We start from the raw sequence: 18,749 nt of genomic DNA, 5'->3' as shown, positions 1-18,749 counted from the left end.
TATTTTCTCCCATTGCATTCTATAGCATTTCCTATTGTTTACACTGTTCTGTGACTACTTACTTGCCTAATTTTGGTGTCTAGTGTATCTATTTTGTATAATATTTACCTCCAGAAGGAGTATTGTCTCTAAGATATTTTTGGATTTTTGGTACTGTCACCCAAATACCTTTATTTTTGGTAACACGGAGTATTGTCTTCACGTGTGTATAAGTACTGTGTAACTATAAGTGGTATTGCATGAGCTTTGCATGTCTCCTAGTTCAGCCTAAGCTGCTCTGCTATAGCTACCTCTATCAGCCTAAGCTGCTAGAACACTACTACTTCAGTAATAAGGGATAACTGGACCTGATATAAGGTGTAAGTACCCAAGGTACCCACTACAAACCAGGCCAGCCTCCTACACATAACCACTTAAAATTAAAATAAAGCATGATGAAAGAGGTTTGAGGAGTAAAAGCAACACTTTCTACCTGCCTTGCGGCACAGTAATGTTGAAGAGGAAGGCAGTGTGATAGTGTGTGGTGTTCAGCCGTGCAGACTCCTATTCTGCAGCATGGACCAGAAAGAGGCAGGAATCAGTTTCCTGGGTAAAAGACTGTCAAACGAGTTAGTTATATGTCATGACAAGGCACACATCATGCTTTTGCTTTCGCTTGGTCCACCCAAGCCCTGCCCTAAGTATCAGTGGATAAACTTTTTGTTCTCACTCCTGAAGCTATATATGTTGCAAATAATCGTGCTTGCCAGGTTATGCGAGTAAAGTGAGCAGGTTTTTCAGTTTGAAACAAGAGACTGTAAAGTCCAAGTCACGATTTTGATTCACATTGGCACATGCCTCAAAGGGTTATGGTCATCTTCAGCAGCTAAAGAAGGGACCTTGTGAGCGACACCTGTGAGAAATGAACCTAGACAGTTCTGTTTCTTTCACTGAGTTTTCCATTGCAAATATTTGCTGTACTTATTTTCTATACGTCCTGGATTAATTTTCTAACACTGTGCTAATATGCCCACTCCCTGCAGGTCTGGCCGCATTGGCTAAAACTAGCCTTCCAGAGTTTGGAATTGTTTAAGCCATTTCTTTGCCCTCTCGGTTTTCGGGACATTATCAGTTTAATTTGTAGCCTCCTTCTTATATTGGTTGCACAACCTCTACACGGCTACTAAAGATTGGTAGTAACAGGCCCACCACAGTACTTGGGCCACATCTGCCCCATCTGAAAAACCATAGCTAGTTTTGTACTCTAGTGTTCTGATTTAATGCTGGCAAACAGATACCTGGTCATCATTGACTTGGACACTAAGGCTTTGAAAGAACCCCTAAACGGAACCATTGCAACACAGGATAGGCCACTTTCTTGGGTAGTGTCTTCTTAGGTTCTGCTTTGTCCTATTTTTTCTGATTGGAAACTCAGCTTCTGTGGTATCGTCCTACTAAGTAATCCAGAGCCATTGAACCAGAGAGCCAAAATATTGTAGGAAAGTGCATTTTATCATGTTTGCCTAGTACACTCTCCCATTGACAGGAACCTTTTATTTATTTAGTTAGAGTTTTATAAGTGCAAACATGACCCAGAGGTATTGAAACGATGTACAAAGAAATAGAAATACCCTTTTCATTACAAAACCTAAGAATCGCCCCACAGACGTGCAATACAGAACAGCGTATGAAACAACATAAGTACTTCTTTCTTGGTTGTCCTCTTGCTAGTGAAGCAGTGAGAATCTGCAGACAGTTGCAGCTCCTTATCCCAGGATTCAGGAGTCAGCCCGTCTAAAAGCACTTACGGTACAAACCTGTCAAGTGAGATTCTTCTAACCTCTTTTGAATGCGGTGGTTGACCTGTCTGTTAGAATCTCCCCCTGGTGAGAGATCCAGATTCTGGAGGCAGATCCTGAGAAAGTTCGGTCGTAGGTCATAAACTTAAAATGGAAGTCATATTAAAATATTAGTGGTGGTGTCTTGGCTCCAGAAAGTGCTGTCTGATCGGTTTTCTTTGAACGTCATATTGTGACTGCATTTTAACTTGCATGTAAATATATGTCATGTTTTTAAGCTACAGCCATGACTGGATTGAGTTTGTTGAGTGGTGTTTAATGTTATGATGTTTGTGATTTTCTTAGCCCCTTTTGCATTCGAGAGTAAGCCTTGATTAATCTAATTTGCCACCCCAGGAAACTCAAGTGCTTCAATGGAGTACCTTGAACGGAGTTATCTAGTGCGAGTGCGGTAGTACTGGTGGTCCTGGGATATCCATGGTAAATTAAATCAACCAACCAGGTGATTGCCCAAAGACCCGAAGAAAAGAGCTTCTTGGGTCAGGAAACCAATCATATGAAATTCAGAAATCATGGAAGAACAGCATGTTTAATCCATGCAGTTGTTGTTTTTTTTTTTTTCTTTAACTCAGCACTCTTTCTCAATGTTGCGATGAACCATCAATGTAGATCTGCTGCTTAAATAAACCTTAGCCTGTCTCTGCTTTGCTGCAGAGCCTTTGTCGTGAATTTTCAATAAAAGCAACGTTTGATAGCTAACGAGTTATATTGCATTATTCAAGCTGCCCATATTGTTCATGGTAGTTTGCAACCTGTGGAAATGAGAGGGTATTAATAATTAGTGCTTTTGAATGCAGAGGTATGTGGCTGTGCTGTTAAACATTGAGAAAGTTCGACCCTCGGTTGTGGGGGATGATTACCCTGTTCCTTTACTCTTTCAGACAGCACGAAGGCCAGCGGGAAGCGGGTAGTAGGTGATGTTGAGTACGAGGCAGCAAAGGAGAAGGCCTCTCACATCACACCTGTCCCTGGAGGCGTTGGACCCATGACCGTGGCGATGCTCATGGAGGTGTGTTGGCTCACAATCGCAGGAGACCCTATAAACTAATGCATGGAAACAATAGCTGGGAGGTGGCTTAACTGGATTATTAGGAAGTAGCATGGGGTTTTGGATTTTCTGCCTTTTTTTTTTTTTGTTTTTTGTTTTTTCTTTTTTTCTAGCAAAATTACCTCTCCTACACTTTGGCCTCCATTTTCTGGAAGTATTAATGATCATCTAAATGCCTAAATGTGTGGAAGTCCTACATTTGTGTTTATTTTATTGTTTGAAACATGCTATCAGCTCTTAAGTGTTGACCGCTGAAAACTAAAGAAAATCAATGTTAACAGAATTATCTGCAGCATCCTTTTCTATGTGAAGGTGATGGCAGTTTTTTTATTTTTTTTATTTTTTATTTTTCTTGTTCGTGTCCACTTCTGCCATATCTAGACCTAGAGCAACCCACATTTCCTTTCCTTTTCTTCATAAGAGAACAGCAGTCAAGTTTAGAATTATTAGTCCAACAAGCAAGGTAGCAGCATTCAGACTCAGGCAACATTCTAAATGTTTAGATCGATAAATGACCAAATGTTTTTTTCCCTCTCCATTAACGTGTATTGTTTGTGAAATAGGTCAATAGTAACGATTTCTGGGATGCCTGTTGTCTGTGTGTGTGTGTGTGTGTATATATATATATATATATATTTGTGTGTGTGTGTATATGTGTGTATATATATATATATATATATATATATATCTATTGCACAGATTGTGGAATTGTGCTGACCATTTCCTTCAGGCCATTCCCAGGTTGTTCTTTGAGTCACATGAACCAATTTCTCATATTGAATTGTGAAGTTGCTGACAGTTATTTTTGTAGTGCTCATGCATAGAGCGTGTGACTGCCTTTCAGAGCTGAGGAGAGCATTGTTTTCTGGTATTTCGTGGCAGTTGTGGAATGAAGTGCATGAACCAAAAAAATGATGTACCTCCCTATGTCGATATGTAATGTCACAAAACTGCATTGCACAAACAAGGATGTCAGAGGACAGATGATGACCATTGCAGTTCCATAAGAAAACAAATATCCTTCATCCTTTCTTCTCTGAATTCAATGCTAATGAGATATGGTGTTTTCTATAATCAGTTTCTCGGAGTTAGTGGATACAAATTACCCCCATTTACCTTTTAGCTCTGTACCGGGGATAGTCGATTGGAATGCAAGAGCTGTTAAGTTCGTTGTCATATCTCAGGTTTGTAAGAAACCCCCAAAAAAGTGAGAAGTGGAATGTTTGGCTTAACCTCAGCCGCTAACAATGATCTGACCCACATTGAAGTGTTGGTTGTTTGCTCACTGTGCCTCTTCAGACACTGCCAGCCTTATCTCAGTCAGCCTTGTCCATGCTTAGTAGATGTGATGGAGACTTCTACCTGCAGATTCCTTACCTTTGAATTCTTTCCCAGGCTGGATCCGGAAGATTTTCATTAGCGGTACCCCTGCATGCCAGTAGGTGGCATCGATCGGCTCCATGTCCATCTTCCTTGCCAGGAATGACGTTGAGGTTCCTATATAGGCACCTCCCGGTTCAGAGGAAAGGTCCTGTGGCCCGGTTGCGGAGTACGAAGTTGTCGTCATTCAATTCCAAGCCCTCTGGCCGATCTGTTAAGTCTAATCCTAAGGGATCATCCAAGAGGTCAACACGCTCTTCGACTTCTCCTTGCCCACTGAGATGAGGGAGCGCTGGCGCTCTAGGCCTCGTTCTGCTGTACCTGTACCTGTGCCCGGGCCAACTCCGCTCCTCCCTGACTTTCCAGGAGCCGGAGCGACCACACTTTAAGAAGTTTGAGGCCGTGCCCTAATTTTTGGGCAGTCTGACTCTGCAGGAGCTCCTTAGGGCCCCACAGTCAAGGGGGGGGGGGGGGGCCCTTCTGGTTCTGAGGCGGAAGCTCTGTCGAGGGGCTCCCAGGGATCCAGTCCTAGATGCGGACCACCACCATATCTACCCCATTGACTGACCCCAGTGCCCGTCCCAAGGCTCCTGACGCAGTCAGTGCCCACAGGCAGCACTGTCTGCATTGTAATTCTTGACTGACATGGAGCCGGATGGGTGTCGTATGACGCCGACTACGACACCAGAAGGAGCCTTGCCTCCTCGTTTGGATCATAAGCCCTATTCCTATGGGCTAGGCTTTGAGAATGAATGAGAGAGGTTGCTGGACCCTTTGAAGTACCAGCCACGGGAAGAAATGGATTGGCATGAAGACTTGGGTGAGGCCAGCTGACTGGACACTTCTCCAGATACTAGCATGCTTTCTCCCCCTATTGTGCCTATTGAGGAATGTGGAGCTTCTTATGCGATGGTGGCCATGATGACCGCTGAGGTCCTGGACCTTCAACTGCCCTCGGTGGCCATCAAGACTTCACTGTTGACAGGTGCTTCAATCAGGAGCTTTCAATTCAGAACTCCTGCTCCTTTTTATTGATGCACTCACTGACGTCCTACTGGGGACCTGGTCCAACACCAGTACAGGGGCTCCTGTGAACTGGATGATTGCCCATCGCCCTGCACCTGGGGGACCCTAATTTTTTTGCCACAACACCCTTTAGAGCTTGATAGTCCAAGCCTCTAGCTCCCATGGCGCGTTCCCTTCTTCTCCCCCTGGGATAAGGAATCCAAAAGGTTGGACTCACTTGGGAAGAAGACGTTTTCTTCCACCAGACTTGCATTGCGGTCTGTGAACATTGCAGTTGCCGATGGGAGAGACGCTCCAAAGTTCACAACTTGTTGCAGACTTGACACGACCGACTTGCTAGGTTGAGTCATTTCTTTGACAGGTGCCCTGTCTGGCTTTTCAGGGGATGTGCATGCTTCTTTGATGGGCATGCCCTATGATGGCACCTGTCTCTTAGGAGACAAGGCAGACTCTGCGCTAAAGCGCTTCAATGATTCTCTGGCTATGGCCCCTCGTCCCCCTTAGTTTGCCTTTTGCCCCTTTTGTGGTTATGGAAGTGGTCTCCAACTGCTCCCATTCTCAGTCAGCCACCATGATGTGCATGCTGCTCACTTTCTGCGTGGCTGAGGGTGCAGGACCCACCCACCTCATGGATCAGGTGGCAAGCAGCTTGGTCAGTCTTCCTCCCCCACAGCAGCCTCCAACCCCTCCCAGTCTGGTGGCAGGATTCACCATCCCCTGCCCCACTGGCAATCCATTACTTCAGACAGGTGGGTTTTGCAGATAGTACGAAGGGGCTACTCCCTCCCCTTTGAGACTATCCCTCCATCCATGCCACCATCCATGCCACCATCCTATGATCGAATGGCAGAGGTTCATTTGTCTATTCTCTGCAAGGAAGCTGGCCAACGGAGCCGTAGAGAGGATACCAATGACAGAAGTAGGATGTGGTTGCCATTCCTGCTAATTTCTAGTCCCAAAAAAGGACAAGGGTCTTCACCGTATCCTAGACTTTCGATCCTTCAGTCTCTTCTTCAAGAAGTTAAAGATGCTCACCTTGGGTCAGGTTCCATCTTCCATGGACCCAGGAGACTGAATGGTAGCATTGGACTTGCAGGAGCTTATTTTCATAGCCCCTTCCTACCTGCCCAAAGACTTCTTGCCCTTCATGATGGGCCACGAGCACTTTCAGTGTGATATGCTCCCATTCGGCCTTACCAACACTCCTCTGGTGTTCACCAAGGAGATGGCAGTGGTTGCAGCCCCTGAGATCAGGTATTTCAGTCTTTGCCTGTCTCGACAATTCACTGATGGAGTGTTCACCCCAGGCTTTTGTCTCTCCTCTTCAGACAATGGCGGACCTCCTGCATTTGCTGGAGTTCCCTATAAACATACCAAAGCCACATCTGACTCCCTCGAAGATGCTCCCTTTCATTGGAGCTGTTCTGGACACAGAGCAGTTTCAGGCTTATCATCCCGAGCGGGAAGTCTAGGATATTCAGGCTATGATTCAGGCTATGATTCAGGCTTGTGGGATTCCTCAGGGATCCTCCCTAAGTCCCACGTTGTTTAACGTGTATGTAGCCCTTTGGCCAGTTTGATTCGATCTTTTGGTTTCATTTAGTCTTCCTATGCAGATGACTCTCAGCTTATAATCCCAATTAAACAGCCATGGGAGGAGGTTGCGTACTGGTTTAGTAATTGTACGATAGCAGTGAGTAACTGGATGAATACTAATTGGCTTAAAATGAATGCCACCAAAACCGAAATTCTCTGTTTCAGACTAGGAAAAGAGTTATGGAGCTCAAGTTGGTGGCCTTCTGAATGTGCCACTCGTCATATACCCACCAAGGTTAGCAGGAACCTGGGCATTTTGTTTGATCATTTTATCCTTAAAAAAACAGGTTAACCATACTGTAAAGACTAGTCTTTGGTTCATCAAAATTCTCAGGAACATTTTTCCTTATTTGTCACATGATTGGAGGGTATCTGCCATCTTAGTGCTGGTGATGTCAGTTAGACTATTGCAATGCCCTATTCCTCAGTTTGGATAAGGCGCTGATTAACAAATTGCAATTGGTCCAGAATTCTGCTGCCAGAGCGGTTCTCAATCTTCCACGGCGGGTATCAGTTAGAGAGAGCCTCAAACAATTACATTGGCTGCCGGTGGCTCAGCAGATTATTTTCAAATCGCTCTGTCTAACATATAAGGCAGCTCATGTGATCGGTCCACGATATCTCACCACTAGGCTTTGTTGGTATGTGCCTAAGAGAAACTTGAGGTCTTCTCAAGTTTATCGGATTCAAGTTCCTCGAACGTATAAAGCTAAATTGGGCAACAAAGCCTTCACTGTGGCTGCTGCCAAGAGTTGGAACTCTCTTCCTTTGAACATCAGGCAAGAACCCTGTTATCTGAAATTTAGGAAATTGGTAAAAACATGGATTTTTCCCTGATAATTTCTTTTTTGTACCTCTTGGACTGCGCTCTGTATTTCTTAATATTTTTCTGTTTTCCTTCTAAACATTATCTGTTTCCTGGGTGGTGTCCTTGCATTATTGCATTCCTCCTCTGTTCTCTCCTCTTTGCTTTAGCGCTTCGATGCTCTTTGTGAGTAGGAATGTGCTTTATAAATATGGCATACATACATACATACATATCAATGTCTCAGCCTCTATCTTCTATTACAGTGAGAATGACTCTGAGGCTGCTGGGTCTCATGGCTTTCTGCATCCTGCTTGTAACACATGCCAGATGGCATATACAGGCTCTGAGGTGGAACCTGAACTTCCAGTGGGTGCAGCTTCAGGGGAATCTCTCTGGCATGGTTCAGATCTTGGAGGTAACTGTGCAACATCTGCAGTGGTGGTTAACAAACCGCCATTGAAACAGAGGCAGATTGCTCCCTTCCCCAACCAAATCGGACAGTAGTGACAGAAGTGTCACTCCTGGGATGGGGCGGCCATCTGGAAGAGTGGGAGATCAGAGGCATCTGGTCTTGTAGAGAAACTGGACTCCACATCAGTCTATTGGAGCTCCGTGTGATATGGCTGGCATTGAAAGCCTTTCTTCCTCTATCAAGGGAAAAATGGTACAGGTGTTCAGACAACACCACTGCCATTTGATATTGCAACATGTGGAGGGGGGCCATGGACCCTTTGTCAGGAGGCTCTGTGCCTCTGCAGGGCATATGCCTGGTAGTTCCAACATCTGACGGGCTCTCCGAACGCCAGAGTGGACAAACTTATACAAAAATCCCTAGTGGATCACTAATGGGATCTCCATTCCGTGGTGGCGCAAGGTCTCTTTCAGCAGTGGGGAGAGCCTTGGTTAGATCTGTTCACTCTGCATAGAACGCACAATGTAAGCAGTTTTGCACGTTTAAGTTTCCAAGGCAGCAATCGCTCAGACACTTTTCGTCTCAAGTGGAGTTCAGGCCTCCTGTATACCTTTCCACCCATACCACTCCTACCCAGAGTTCTCAAGAAGATCAAGAACAACCGGGCCTAAGTAATACTTGTGACTCCGGACTGGGCAAGAAGGGTCTGGTATCCCGAGCTGCTGAGTATGTCCATCGATCCTCTGATCAGACTGCCACTTCAGGGTGCATCCGAACCTGTCCACTTTCCGCCTTCTTGCTTGGAGATTGATCAGCAGCAGTTGACAGCTTTTGACCTTCTTCCCAATGTCTGTACCATAATCTTGGCAGCCAGGCGTAACGCCACCAAAAAAGTATACACCTGTTGGTGGGGGAGGGCTGTGGCATGGTGCACAGACCAGTTTGTTGACCTCCCTTTTCTGCCCCTCTCTAAGGTCCTGTTGTAAATTCTGTCCCTTTCCCAACAGGGCTCGGCTCTGGGCACTCTTAATGGATATTTGTCTGCTATTTCTGCTTTTTTGCTGTTGCCTGATCAACCTTCTTTAAGTCTCCTATAGTACCTCAAAGGTCTTGCACATCTTTTCCTCCATCCCCATTCATTATGCCCCAATGGGATCTGAATTTGGTTCTGAATTTTTTTATGTACACTCATTTTGAGCCTCTCCACAATGGTCCTCTCAGGCTTCTCAAGTGGAAGACAGCCTTCCTTGTGGCAATTACATCTGCCTACAGAGTCAGTTAGCTGCAGACATTGTCATCTAAGTCGCCCTACCTTTTTATCCTGACAAAGTGGTGCTTCGCACTAGGGCCTCTTTTCATGTTGGCCAATCCATCACCGTACCTACTTTTTATTCACCCCACATCCCGCTAAAGAGTAGGAGAAACGCCACCACCCAAAAAGAGAGTTGGCATTCTACCTTGATCATGCAAAAGACTTCGGGTGGATGAGTAACTCATTATAGGGTATGTGGATGTGAAGAAAGGTTGAGCATTGCAGAAGTGAACCATCTCTAGATGGGTCGTACTCTGCATTTCGATCTACTATCCACTGGTCAAAAAGCGACCCCCAGCGGTTTCTGTGCTCATTCTACCAGAGCTAAAGCTGCAACCACTGCATTAGCGCACACAGTTCCTGTCCTGGGCATCTGATAAGGAGGAACGTTGGCATCTCTGCACACATTTACCAAACACTGCTGCCTGGACAGTCAAGTTCGTAGCAACGGGCACCTTGCTCACTCGGTCCTGCTGGACTCTCCAGTTTGAACTTGGGTCGCAGAAGCACCTCAAGGGATGGTATTGCTTGGGTATCTATTCAGAGGTAAGGAATCTACACTACAAGTCTCTATTAGATGGACAAGTTACTTACCTTTGGTATTGCCTTGTCTGGTAGAGACTATATCTAGCTTCATATTCCCTACTAACTCACCACCTGCTCCCCTCTCTATGAACTGATTTCTAGGGGCAGAGACTCCGCTTTAAGGGCCTTATTTTTGAGACACCAGTAGCCCGTGTTCTTCATGGCTCTGCCCTTATGGAATGGAAAGCCGTGAAAAGAAACTGACTTCTGGGTGGCGTCTACATAAGCTACGGAATGTCACGATGCAGACAACGGACGCAGAGCTGATCGACACCACCTATCAGTGCACAGGGGGTACTGGTCACGAAAATCTTCCAGATCCAGTTTGGCACCTGGGGAGAATTCAGAGGATAGAAATCTGCAGCTAGATAAGTAACTTTTCCAAACAGTCCAGTCCGTACAGTCAGGCTGTGTGCCCTGTGAATGGGAATAGTAGCAATCCCTGACTGGTTACAGCCTTTGGGCCTTATCCGCCAGATGCAGTTTGTGATTACCAGTGCTTGTGTTTATTTAGGCATTACTTTTGTCACTTTTTGTGCCTCCTCTTTATCTTCATCTCTTTTGTCTTCAAAACCAGATTAGTGGCAGCCTTGTAACCAGTAACCATATTAGTGCAACTTCCCATTTAGGCCACCCTGTTTTAGTTTGAGTTAGTCCTTGGGATGTTTATCTGAGAAACACCACGCCCTCCGCTTTTGTGTGCCTGTCTTGGAACCAAACTGTGTCCTGATACCCTACTGGATTTAAAGTAGCAACAGATGTCCCTGTGTTACCCAAACAATAATCCCCAGAAAGTTGCCAATTAATACTTTAAATAACTATGTAGTTGGAACCCTACAAATGTTTGTATGCATGGAAACCCAGGGAATTCATTTGATCTTTGTTTTGCTTTAAAATACAAGGTGTTTGATGTGTATATAAAACATTAACATGATTTTGTTTCTTTTAGAACACTGTGGAAAGTGCAAAACGACATTTGCAGCAAACCCAGTCAGGGAAATGGAATATAGAGTGTAACCAGCTCCAAATCAAGACGCCTGTTCCAAGGTAATAGGAAATGTGAATGGTGTACACCGGATGTGGGACTAAAATGGCAGACTTAAGGGGTTAATTGAATTGATTCAGACCTTTAAATCTAATGGTAGTTAATTTGAAAGGATGGTGTTTTTTTCTTGGTTAAATGCACTTACTGTGGTTCCACTTTTGTGCTAGTTGGTTGTGCTGTCGGGGCGCTTTTTAGACACTTCTTTGCTTTCTACTGCAAATTAGAGGTGGACAAGTCCACAAATTAACAGAAAGAGCCAAGTCAGGGTCCATCTTGGCTCTAAGAGCTGATGTACGAGCCAAACTGAAAATGTTTAACATGTGGAAACATTTAGACTTAGTACATCAGATTATTTCAGTGCGTTGAATTACATTTATTAAGTGATAGTTTAAAGTGTAAAGTCAGAAACATTCATGCCACCCCTCTGCGGCCTGACGACAGTGCCGTTAGTGAACTAAAAATGAGTGTGGTTCCCATGTGCACACTATATGTGACCTAGATTATTTTTATATGGGGCCTGATTTAGAGTTTGGCGGAGGGGTTACAATGTTACAACGGTTTGGGATATCCCCTCTGCCGAAATATAAATCCCATAGGATATAATAGAATTTATATTTCGGCAGACGGGAAATTCATCACCGTTGTGAGGGAGTAACCCCTTCACCAAACTCTAAATCAGGCCCATAGTCTATTGATTCAAACACAAGGTTTTTGTACAGCCACTTTTTGAGGTGTGATGATGAAGAAACGGGAGGCTTGGGAAATATATTAACCTAGGATCACATGATGTGATAAGAGAAACAGACTGAGCGCAGGTTTTCTAGTTTTACATGGTGCAATCCAGCATATCGCTTTATCTCCTGTTCTACATCAGAGGTTAATAGTTTGCCTTTAATTCTTGACGCATGACTTTATTGCGTGGGCCAATTGAAAACATGTCTCGTTTTGACCTCAAGGGTCCAAGATGAGTTTGAGCTGAGCCCAGAGCCAGGCATCCTTTTTGCCTACCTCTACTGGAAATGGATGGGTTATTGGACTGTCACAGCATATGCGATGGGAGTACAATAGAAAAATTCCTTTTTATTTCATTCTAACACAACATTTAGTGATATTTTCCAAAGAAATATTGTTGAGATTAAGAAATGAAACCATTTTCGTTCCACGTTAAAGAACATTTTTACTTTATTTTTTTATTTTTTTATGGTTCGATCTTTTTAATTCATGTAATTTTATTGAGCAGTACATTTCAACGTGATGAACTTTCTCCAGATTTTGTGAGGTGTCTTGAATGACGAGTGCTATTTCAATGTGTGTTTGACAATGATCTGATGCAAAGGGCACATCAATCAATCAACAAATTTCTAAAGCGCAGAGCTACTGCAAAGAGTAGCTGTTGACTTGTCCCACCATTCCCCAATCAGCTTGAAGATGTATGGAGCTTGTTAGAAAGAAAATGTAGGATGCATTGACGAGCTGCGGTTAATGCAGCGCCATCTCTTCCTCTCAGATATTGAGCAGAGTGTGTGTTTTTTTTTTTTTTTTATGGAAGGGAAGATGTACAGTGCAGTGAAGGAGGGTAGGCAAATAACACATGCTTTTCTTCATGGTAGAGACTAAGTATGTTTCATAGGGTGGGTGGGGAAGGTGACAGGTTACCATGTAGTTCTGCCCCGCATGTAGCTTTTAGTGGTATGTTTTCGAATAACTATGTGGACACTACTTTTAGTGACCTGTCGGTCAGGCAATCACTTATCACTGGCGACTTTATTTTAGTATGATCTGCCAATTTTTCAGCAGCTTGCTTTACTCTCTGTCCCTCACTTTTAGAGTGGCTGATTGGATGAATTGTTTGTTTTCACTGCTTGCATCCAAGTAACTATATCTTGTCTGCCATTAGCCAAACCATTTGATTTTTACTACACTTCTGAATATAATATACATACTTAAAGGGACTTTCAACTAGCCCTTTACTTCCATTGGTTTGTTGTTGTATCATTCATGGTTTTCTTCCGTCCACAATACCATGGGCCACTGGATCGGCCTACTTCAGCCATTGGCTAAATTCATTGTCAGTGACAGGATTTTGCTCTTTAAAAAAAGAACATCCACACAGTAGTTCCCTTTAGTGCAAAGAACCACATAGCAGTTCATGTTTATTTTTTTTAGACCAAAAATATTGTTTTCATGTAGCCAGTGTTTTTTCTTTGAAAAAGCCATGACAAAAAAAAGCGGTGGGAAAGTTGCAAGGCTGATAGCAAATGCAAGACTTATTGGCTTTGTGCTACTATGTGTTTCTTTTTCTTTCAACGCTCAACGGGAGGGCTTTTATTTTTCTTCCTGATGTGCTGCACCCCTGGCTCCCCAGTTCTCCCCCATGTTATGTGTTACTCTCCTCTCTCCCACTGATACCACCGGCTTTTACTTTGCTTCTCCACCCCTTACTGCCCTGCATTCTTTATTTAAGTGTTTTTTTTTTTTTTTTTTTAACCCCACCTTCTCCTCTGTTGGTTCCCCATCCCCCTTTTCCACTTTTCCCTGTCTTGGTTTTTGCGTTTTTTTTTAAATTATTTTATTTACATTTTGCTTTCTTGTTTTCTTTTTGGAGGGCGAGGAAGCTGCATTTGCTTTAGCTGCTACTTTCTCTCCCTGATGCATTTTCATGCATTTTTTTAATTTACCTCTTCAGGATTTGTGTCTGGCATCCTGGAACAATAAATAGAAAAAAAAAGAAACGGCTGCAGTGTCATGATGCACACCTTGGTGTAATCCTACTGCAGCCACTATTTTGTTGTTGGTTTTGTTCTGTATGGGCAAATACTTACTTTTTTTTCCCCCTTTTTAACGATGCATTGGCAAAGTCAAAAATCAGGTAACGCTTTTTAAAGATGAGACCTCAAGGCTCCATACTCCATGAGAGGCTATGTGTTTTTGTTTTTTTTTTCCCTCCCAAACTCTCACACGTTGGCCCTTGCCCCAGTGAGCTCCTGTTGCTTCCCTGCCACGCAGCTCTTCCGTTGATTTCCCCTGTCCAGCTTGACTTTTTATTTATTTTTTAATTCTTTTGTTCCGCCACCCCTTTTGCTCACTGCCACCACTCGTTGCTTTTTATTGTTCCCAAAACTCCCCCACTTCTCAGTTGCTCTCACCTCTCCACGTCATGCTCGTTTTTTAATGGAATTTCCTTTCCCAGCTCTTCAGTTGCTTCCAGGACCCCCTTGCCATTTGTCTCTTCCACCATCAACACTATCCTGCTCCATGATGGCTGCTGCAATTGTCTTTGCCAATGGCGGATATTATTGTAATGGACTGCAATTGGCAAAGTGACTCTTAAGGTTAAATGTGTAATAAGAGGCATCTAGGACAGATTAGAAAAGCTCAATGCTTTTGTTAGTCCACCACCTCAAATACAGAGATTAAATATGATTGGTTAAAAAGTGTGCTACTAACCCTGCAGAGAAGCTCGGGGAGCAATCGGGCATCATTACTATTTAGTTATGATTGACTTTATGCAGAGTAAATGCAACCTACACTCAGCAAGAACACAGGCAAGGAGACAGCAATAGTTCAAGAAGGCAGGGTGTTGTCAAATTTGCAATAAAGCATAGCTTGATGCTGCAGACAAGACCAGTTTCCATAAGACTACTGAATTGATAGTTCTGTGTTGCAAATGGAGACAAGAATTATGCTTTTTTTCCCCTTCGCCTTCTCCCTTTACTAAATCTCAACCAGTAGCTGAAAGAACTAATTAATAAAATAAAACCATCCAATACATTTACCAAGACTATATGGCAGATTAACTAGGAAAGACATAATCATGAGTGCCATTCCAGTGTACTCAATATGTAGAAAGTCCTAACTATTCTTGACTTTGTAAGTTTTCATTGCAGTTTATAAGTATTTCTGTTTCTCATATGACTGTATTTTGCTAAATGGTTACCTCGTGTGCTGCTGAGATGGAGCTGCCACTAGTAACAACAATTTACTTTGCACCGGAGGACAATGTCTCAACCTGTTAATTTCTTATCCTTTTCTTTGCCCCTGTTCTATTGAGGGCTCGGAGGCCTACTACCTTCAGGATTCGGCCAGCCAGGGGCTTCCACTCCTTCCTACCTCATGCTCTCAATAATGCATAATGTCATTCCGGAAACCATGACAGATGTCTATTCCTCGCTCTGTGAAGCATCTCATTGACTGTATTCTGGTCCTCCTGTGTGCTGGAAGTAGATCAGCAGTGTGGGCCATGGGTTGTACTCCACAAAGATCAAATGAGAATTGAAAATCTCTCAGCTCTAGAAAAAGGAACTAGATGCCTAACATTTGGCTCAATCACAGCAAGCGTTACTCCTTGGAAATCTATGAGGATGCAATAGATAAACACACCTCTAGGAATCCAGAGAAAGGGGTATAGTAAATCCTGTAAATGGCTCCTGCCCTACAGACAGCTGAAGAGATGCCATTAGGACTCGAATCAAGGCAAGAAAGTGGACACTGTGGCACCAGTCAGGAAGAAATGCCAGAAGGCTGACTGGACAAATTGTATAACCCGAGGGACTAAAGACATCCCTGTGTTATAATGGTTTCAGGCGCCATATAGGATGCTTGAATTTCTGAACAAGGATTACTTGACTCTAGTAACAGAGCTCAAAATGCTGAAGTTAATGAGGACGTTTTCAGAGGATCCCAAGAAGGCCATCAATATGTCTGACAGCATGTCAGGCTCGTTTTTTTCAGTTCACTTTGTAGGAAAACATACCGTAAGTCACAATCCTTCCTTACCGTCACTTATCTGCATAACATGGGTAGTTTGAATTGAGTGTACAAACAATACCAATGGATGTCTACCTGGAGGACATGATATGTGTGTCTTGTGACCAGAACCTTGTTTGCCTGCATTTCAGGATAGCAACAAGTCTACAGAACAAGGAATTTATCAGCTGGACCTAATCCGGAAGGGAGTATGGAATTCATGGGGTTCTTGATAGACTCAGCAGCCGTATGCGCCAGAATCCAATGAGTTTGTAACCTGGAAGGTATCATTTGAGCGTTGTCAATGACTGGGGCTATTGGCCTCATTTATTCTAGCCATATATTTCCATTACTGCTCCCTCTTGTGACTGAGAATCCAGCACATTCACAAGGCTCTGCCCTGCTAAGAGGAGCCAGACTTGTCAGGCTATTATGAAGAAATCTGATGGAGGCTGGATCACAAGAATGCCCAAAACGGGGATGCCATAGTTGAGGTGGCCGTCATTGAGTGGGGTGTAAGCTGATTGGGCTAGCCTACCTTGTAAGGCAACAACTGTACAGGAAGAAAGAGGGTCAAGGACAATTTGAATTTACATTTCAACAGCCAAGAGCAGTGGTTCCTAATCTATGGTCTTGGGTCACCTGGGGGTCTGCAGCTACTTAGAAAATTAAATTCCATTAACCGTTTAATGAAGTGAATAAAATGTTTTTTTTTTTAAAAAAAAAGCAAAACGTAATATTGCAAATTTTAAAAACGTTCCATAAATGAGGAGGTAAATCCTCCAGATTGATCTGTGGGAGCAATGCAGGTGTACTCAAACAGAATATAGCATGGGGTGGCCTCTATTAAAATTATTTTGCTTTTTATGTTTGTGAACTGAATAAAAATGTCATCATTTGTGTACTTGTATGATGAATGCTTGATTTTGCATGTATATATTGTATTGCAGTAATCATCAAATTTGCTCAGGCTTTAGACCTGACTTCCAGTAATGGATCCCTGAATTCCCATTAGTGATTAAGTAGGGGATCCCTGGATTCCTGTTATGATTAAGTGGAGATCCACAGATAAGGCTAGGAACCACTTGCCTAGAGCTTCTGTCGAGCTCATTTGCTGTGAAACACATGTTAGATGAAAGTCTGGTGTGGCATATGCTTGTGACTGGGCAACCTGTCTGTGCTAAGGCACACCAGTAACCTTGAAGGCTTAATGCCCATACTTGCCTGAAGACGTTTTGGCACGTCTGTTTGAAATTGAAAATATATGTATTGAAAAATGCATTCCCAGAATATCTAGTTGGTTGCCAAATGAAAATTCTAATTTCTGACAGACTTCAGTGTCTGCAGTCTAGCTCATAGGTAAAGGAGACTGTTTGTTTAATTTGAAATTGAAGTCCCAGAATCCAACCTTCTTCAGCTAGAGGTCAGCTCTGGAACCAATTGAGGTGAATGTGTTATTTCACCACTGGACCTGAGGACGACATTGAGAGCAGTGGGAAAGCATATGATTCTGAAAGTGGCCTCTCTAGTCAGGCCTACAAGAACAAATCCAGCATTGGTGACACTAGTAAGCCTGGTTTCCACTTTTTTAGCAGATGTTTTGGTATTTTCGTTTCAGGGGATCTTGAAGGCCCTCTGAGAGGTGACTCTGCTATGTCTAATTGCATGGCGGATTTCATGGGATGTTTGCAAGTTCTAGGATTATTTGAGCAGACCGTCTTCTTCATGTAACACCCGGTCTTCAGATACAAGAAATGCCAAGTCTCTTCAAGAGATAGTGCAGTTGAAGTACAGAAAGGGATCTCAGCCCTTTGGAGACAAAGACGATTAATACCTTAAAATGTCCTCTGTCAGTAGGCAGATAAAGGCAAGGCGTACAAGACAAAGAATACCTTTTGATCTGATGCTTTGGCCAGATATATTTCAGAGCCATTGTATTGTTAAAACTTGGTGCGCAAGCTTGTTAATGCATAAGGCTGGCTAAGATTCCAGTATAGGTATGTTCAGTCTGTTGAATGTTAACAAAGTATTAGAAATGTTTCTAGCTTAGTGGTTGGACATAGATCTTTCTGTAAGTAGTTATCATTCAAGTGGGTAATGTAGGAAGGTAGCAGATAAACATCTGTTAGATGTGGAGGGGATGATTTTTTTTTAATTTTTTTTTTTATACCCAAGTAGAGGTAATGTTTACAGTCCCAGTGAGCACCAAGCCCAACACCTGCACTAAAACATACCAATGTTTACCAGATCACCCCCGTTTGTTTGCTGTACAGTCTCCATAGACTCAACTAATTATACGCAGCATTGACCCTCACGCCTGTTGTTCACACTACTCTTTTGAATTAGTGAGTGTACTAACCCAGATGGTTAGAGGTTTAGAGGTACTGCTAATGATCAACCTGGCAAGACAGTTAAATATTCCTGCCTTGCTATCCATAAACCAAGGTTTTTGCTACACTGTAGATGTTCCACATCTGTGGATGTCCCTCAGCATCATCTGTAAAAAGTATGAGATGCTGCAAAGGGCAAAATTTGGCAATGGGTTCATTTGTTTGATGTGTAGGTTGGCATTCAGTTGTCAATGAGTAGAACCCTTTTTACAATTTAAAAAGTCTGAGGCATGCATTCTATCTAGAAGTTATATATATCCCCCCCACCCCCCCAAAATAAGGTTTTTTTTGGCCAGATTTGTGATGTCTGTCTGTGTTGGGTAGATTGAATGGAATATTAGGTACCCACTTGAAGATATTGTCCCATAAGCTGTGGTAATAGACATGTGTTCACTTCTTACTATTTTGTCCAGTTTCTATGATGTGGTCCCACTTTTCAGGGATTATAATATGACCTGCTGCTGAAGCCAAATGTTGCTGTTCTACAGTTCAAAACATTTTAGGCATATATTTACTAGTGACGTTTTATGAACTATTTGTACGGTTTTAATTTCTTATTTAAT

At 43.2% G+C, this 18,749-nt stretch overlaps 1 protein-coding gene across 2 annotated transcripts in view; it reads left to right on the top strand.

Annotated features, from left to right (window-relative positions):
• Positions 1-18,749, top strand: part of MTHFD1 (methylenetetrahydrofolate dehydrogenase, cyclohydrolase and formyltetrahydrofolate synthetase 1) — a 293,116-nt gene that overhangs the window by 82,356 nt on the left and 192,011 nt on the right. For both annotated transcript variants that reach the window (XM_069207350.1, XM_069207351.1), the window contains 2 exons: positions 2,720-2,847; positions 10,955-11,052. In XM_069207350.1, the coding sequence (XP_069063451.1) occupies positions 2,720-2,847; positions 10,955-11,052 (226 nt within the window). The remainder of the gene's footprint in view (positions 1-2,719; positions 2,848-10,954; positions 11,053-18,749) is intronic.

Source organism: Pleurodeles waltl, chromosome 9, assembly GCF_031143425.1.
Source record: "Pleurodeles waltl isolate 20211129_DDA chromosome 9, aPleWal1.hap1.20221129, whole genome shotgun sequence".
Lineage (NCBI taxonomy): Eukaryota > Metazoa > Chordata > Amphibia > Caudata > Salamandridae > Pleurodeles > Pleurodeles waltl.
Note: the sequence above shows the minus strand (reverse complement) of the source record. Positions and strands in the feature narration are given on the sequence as shown.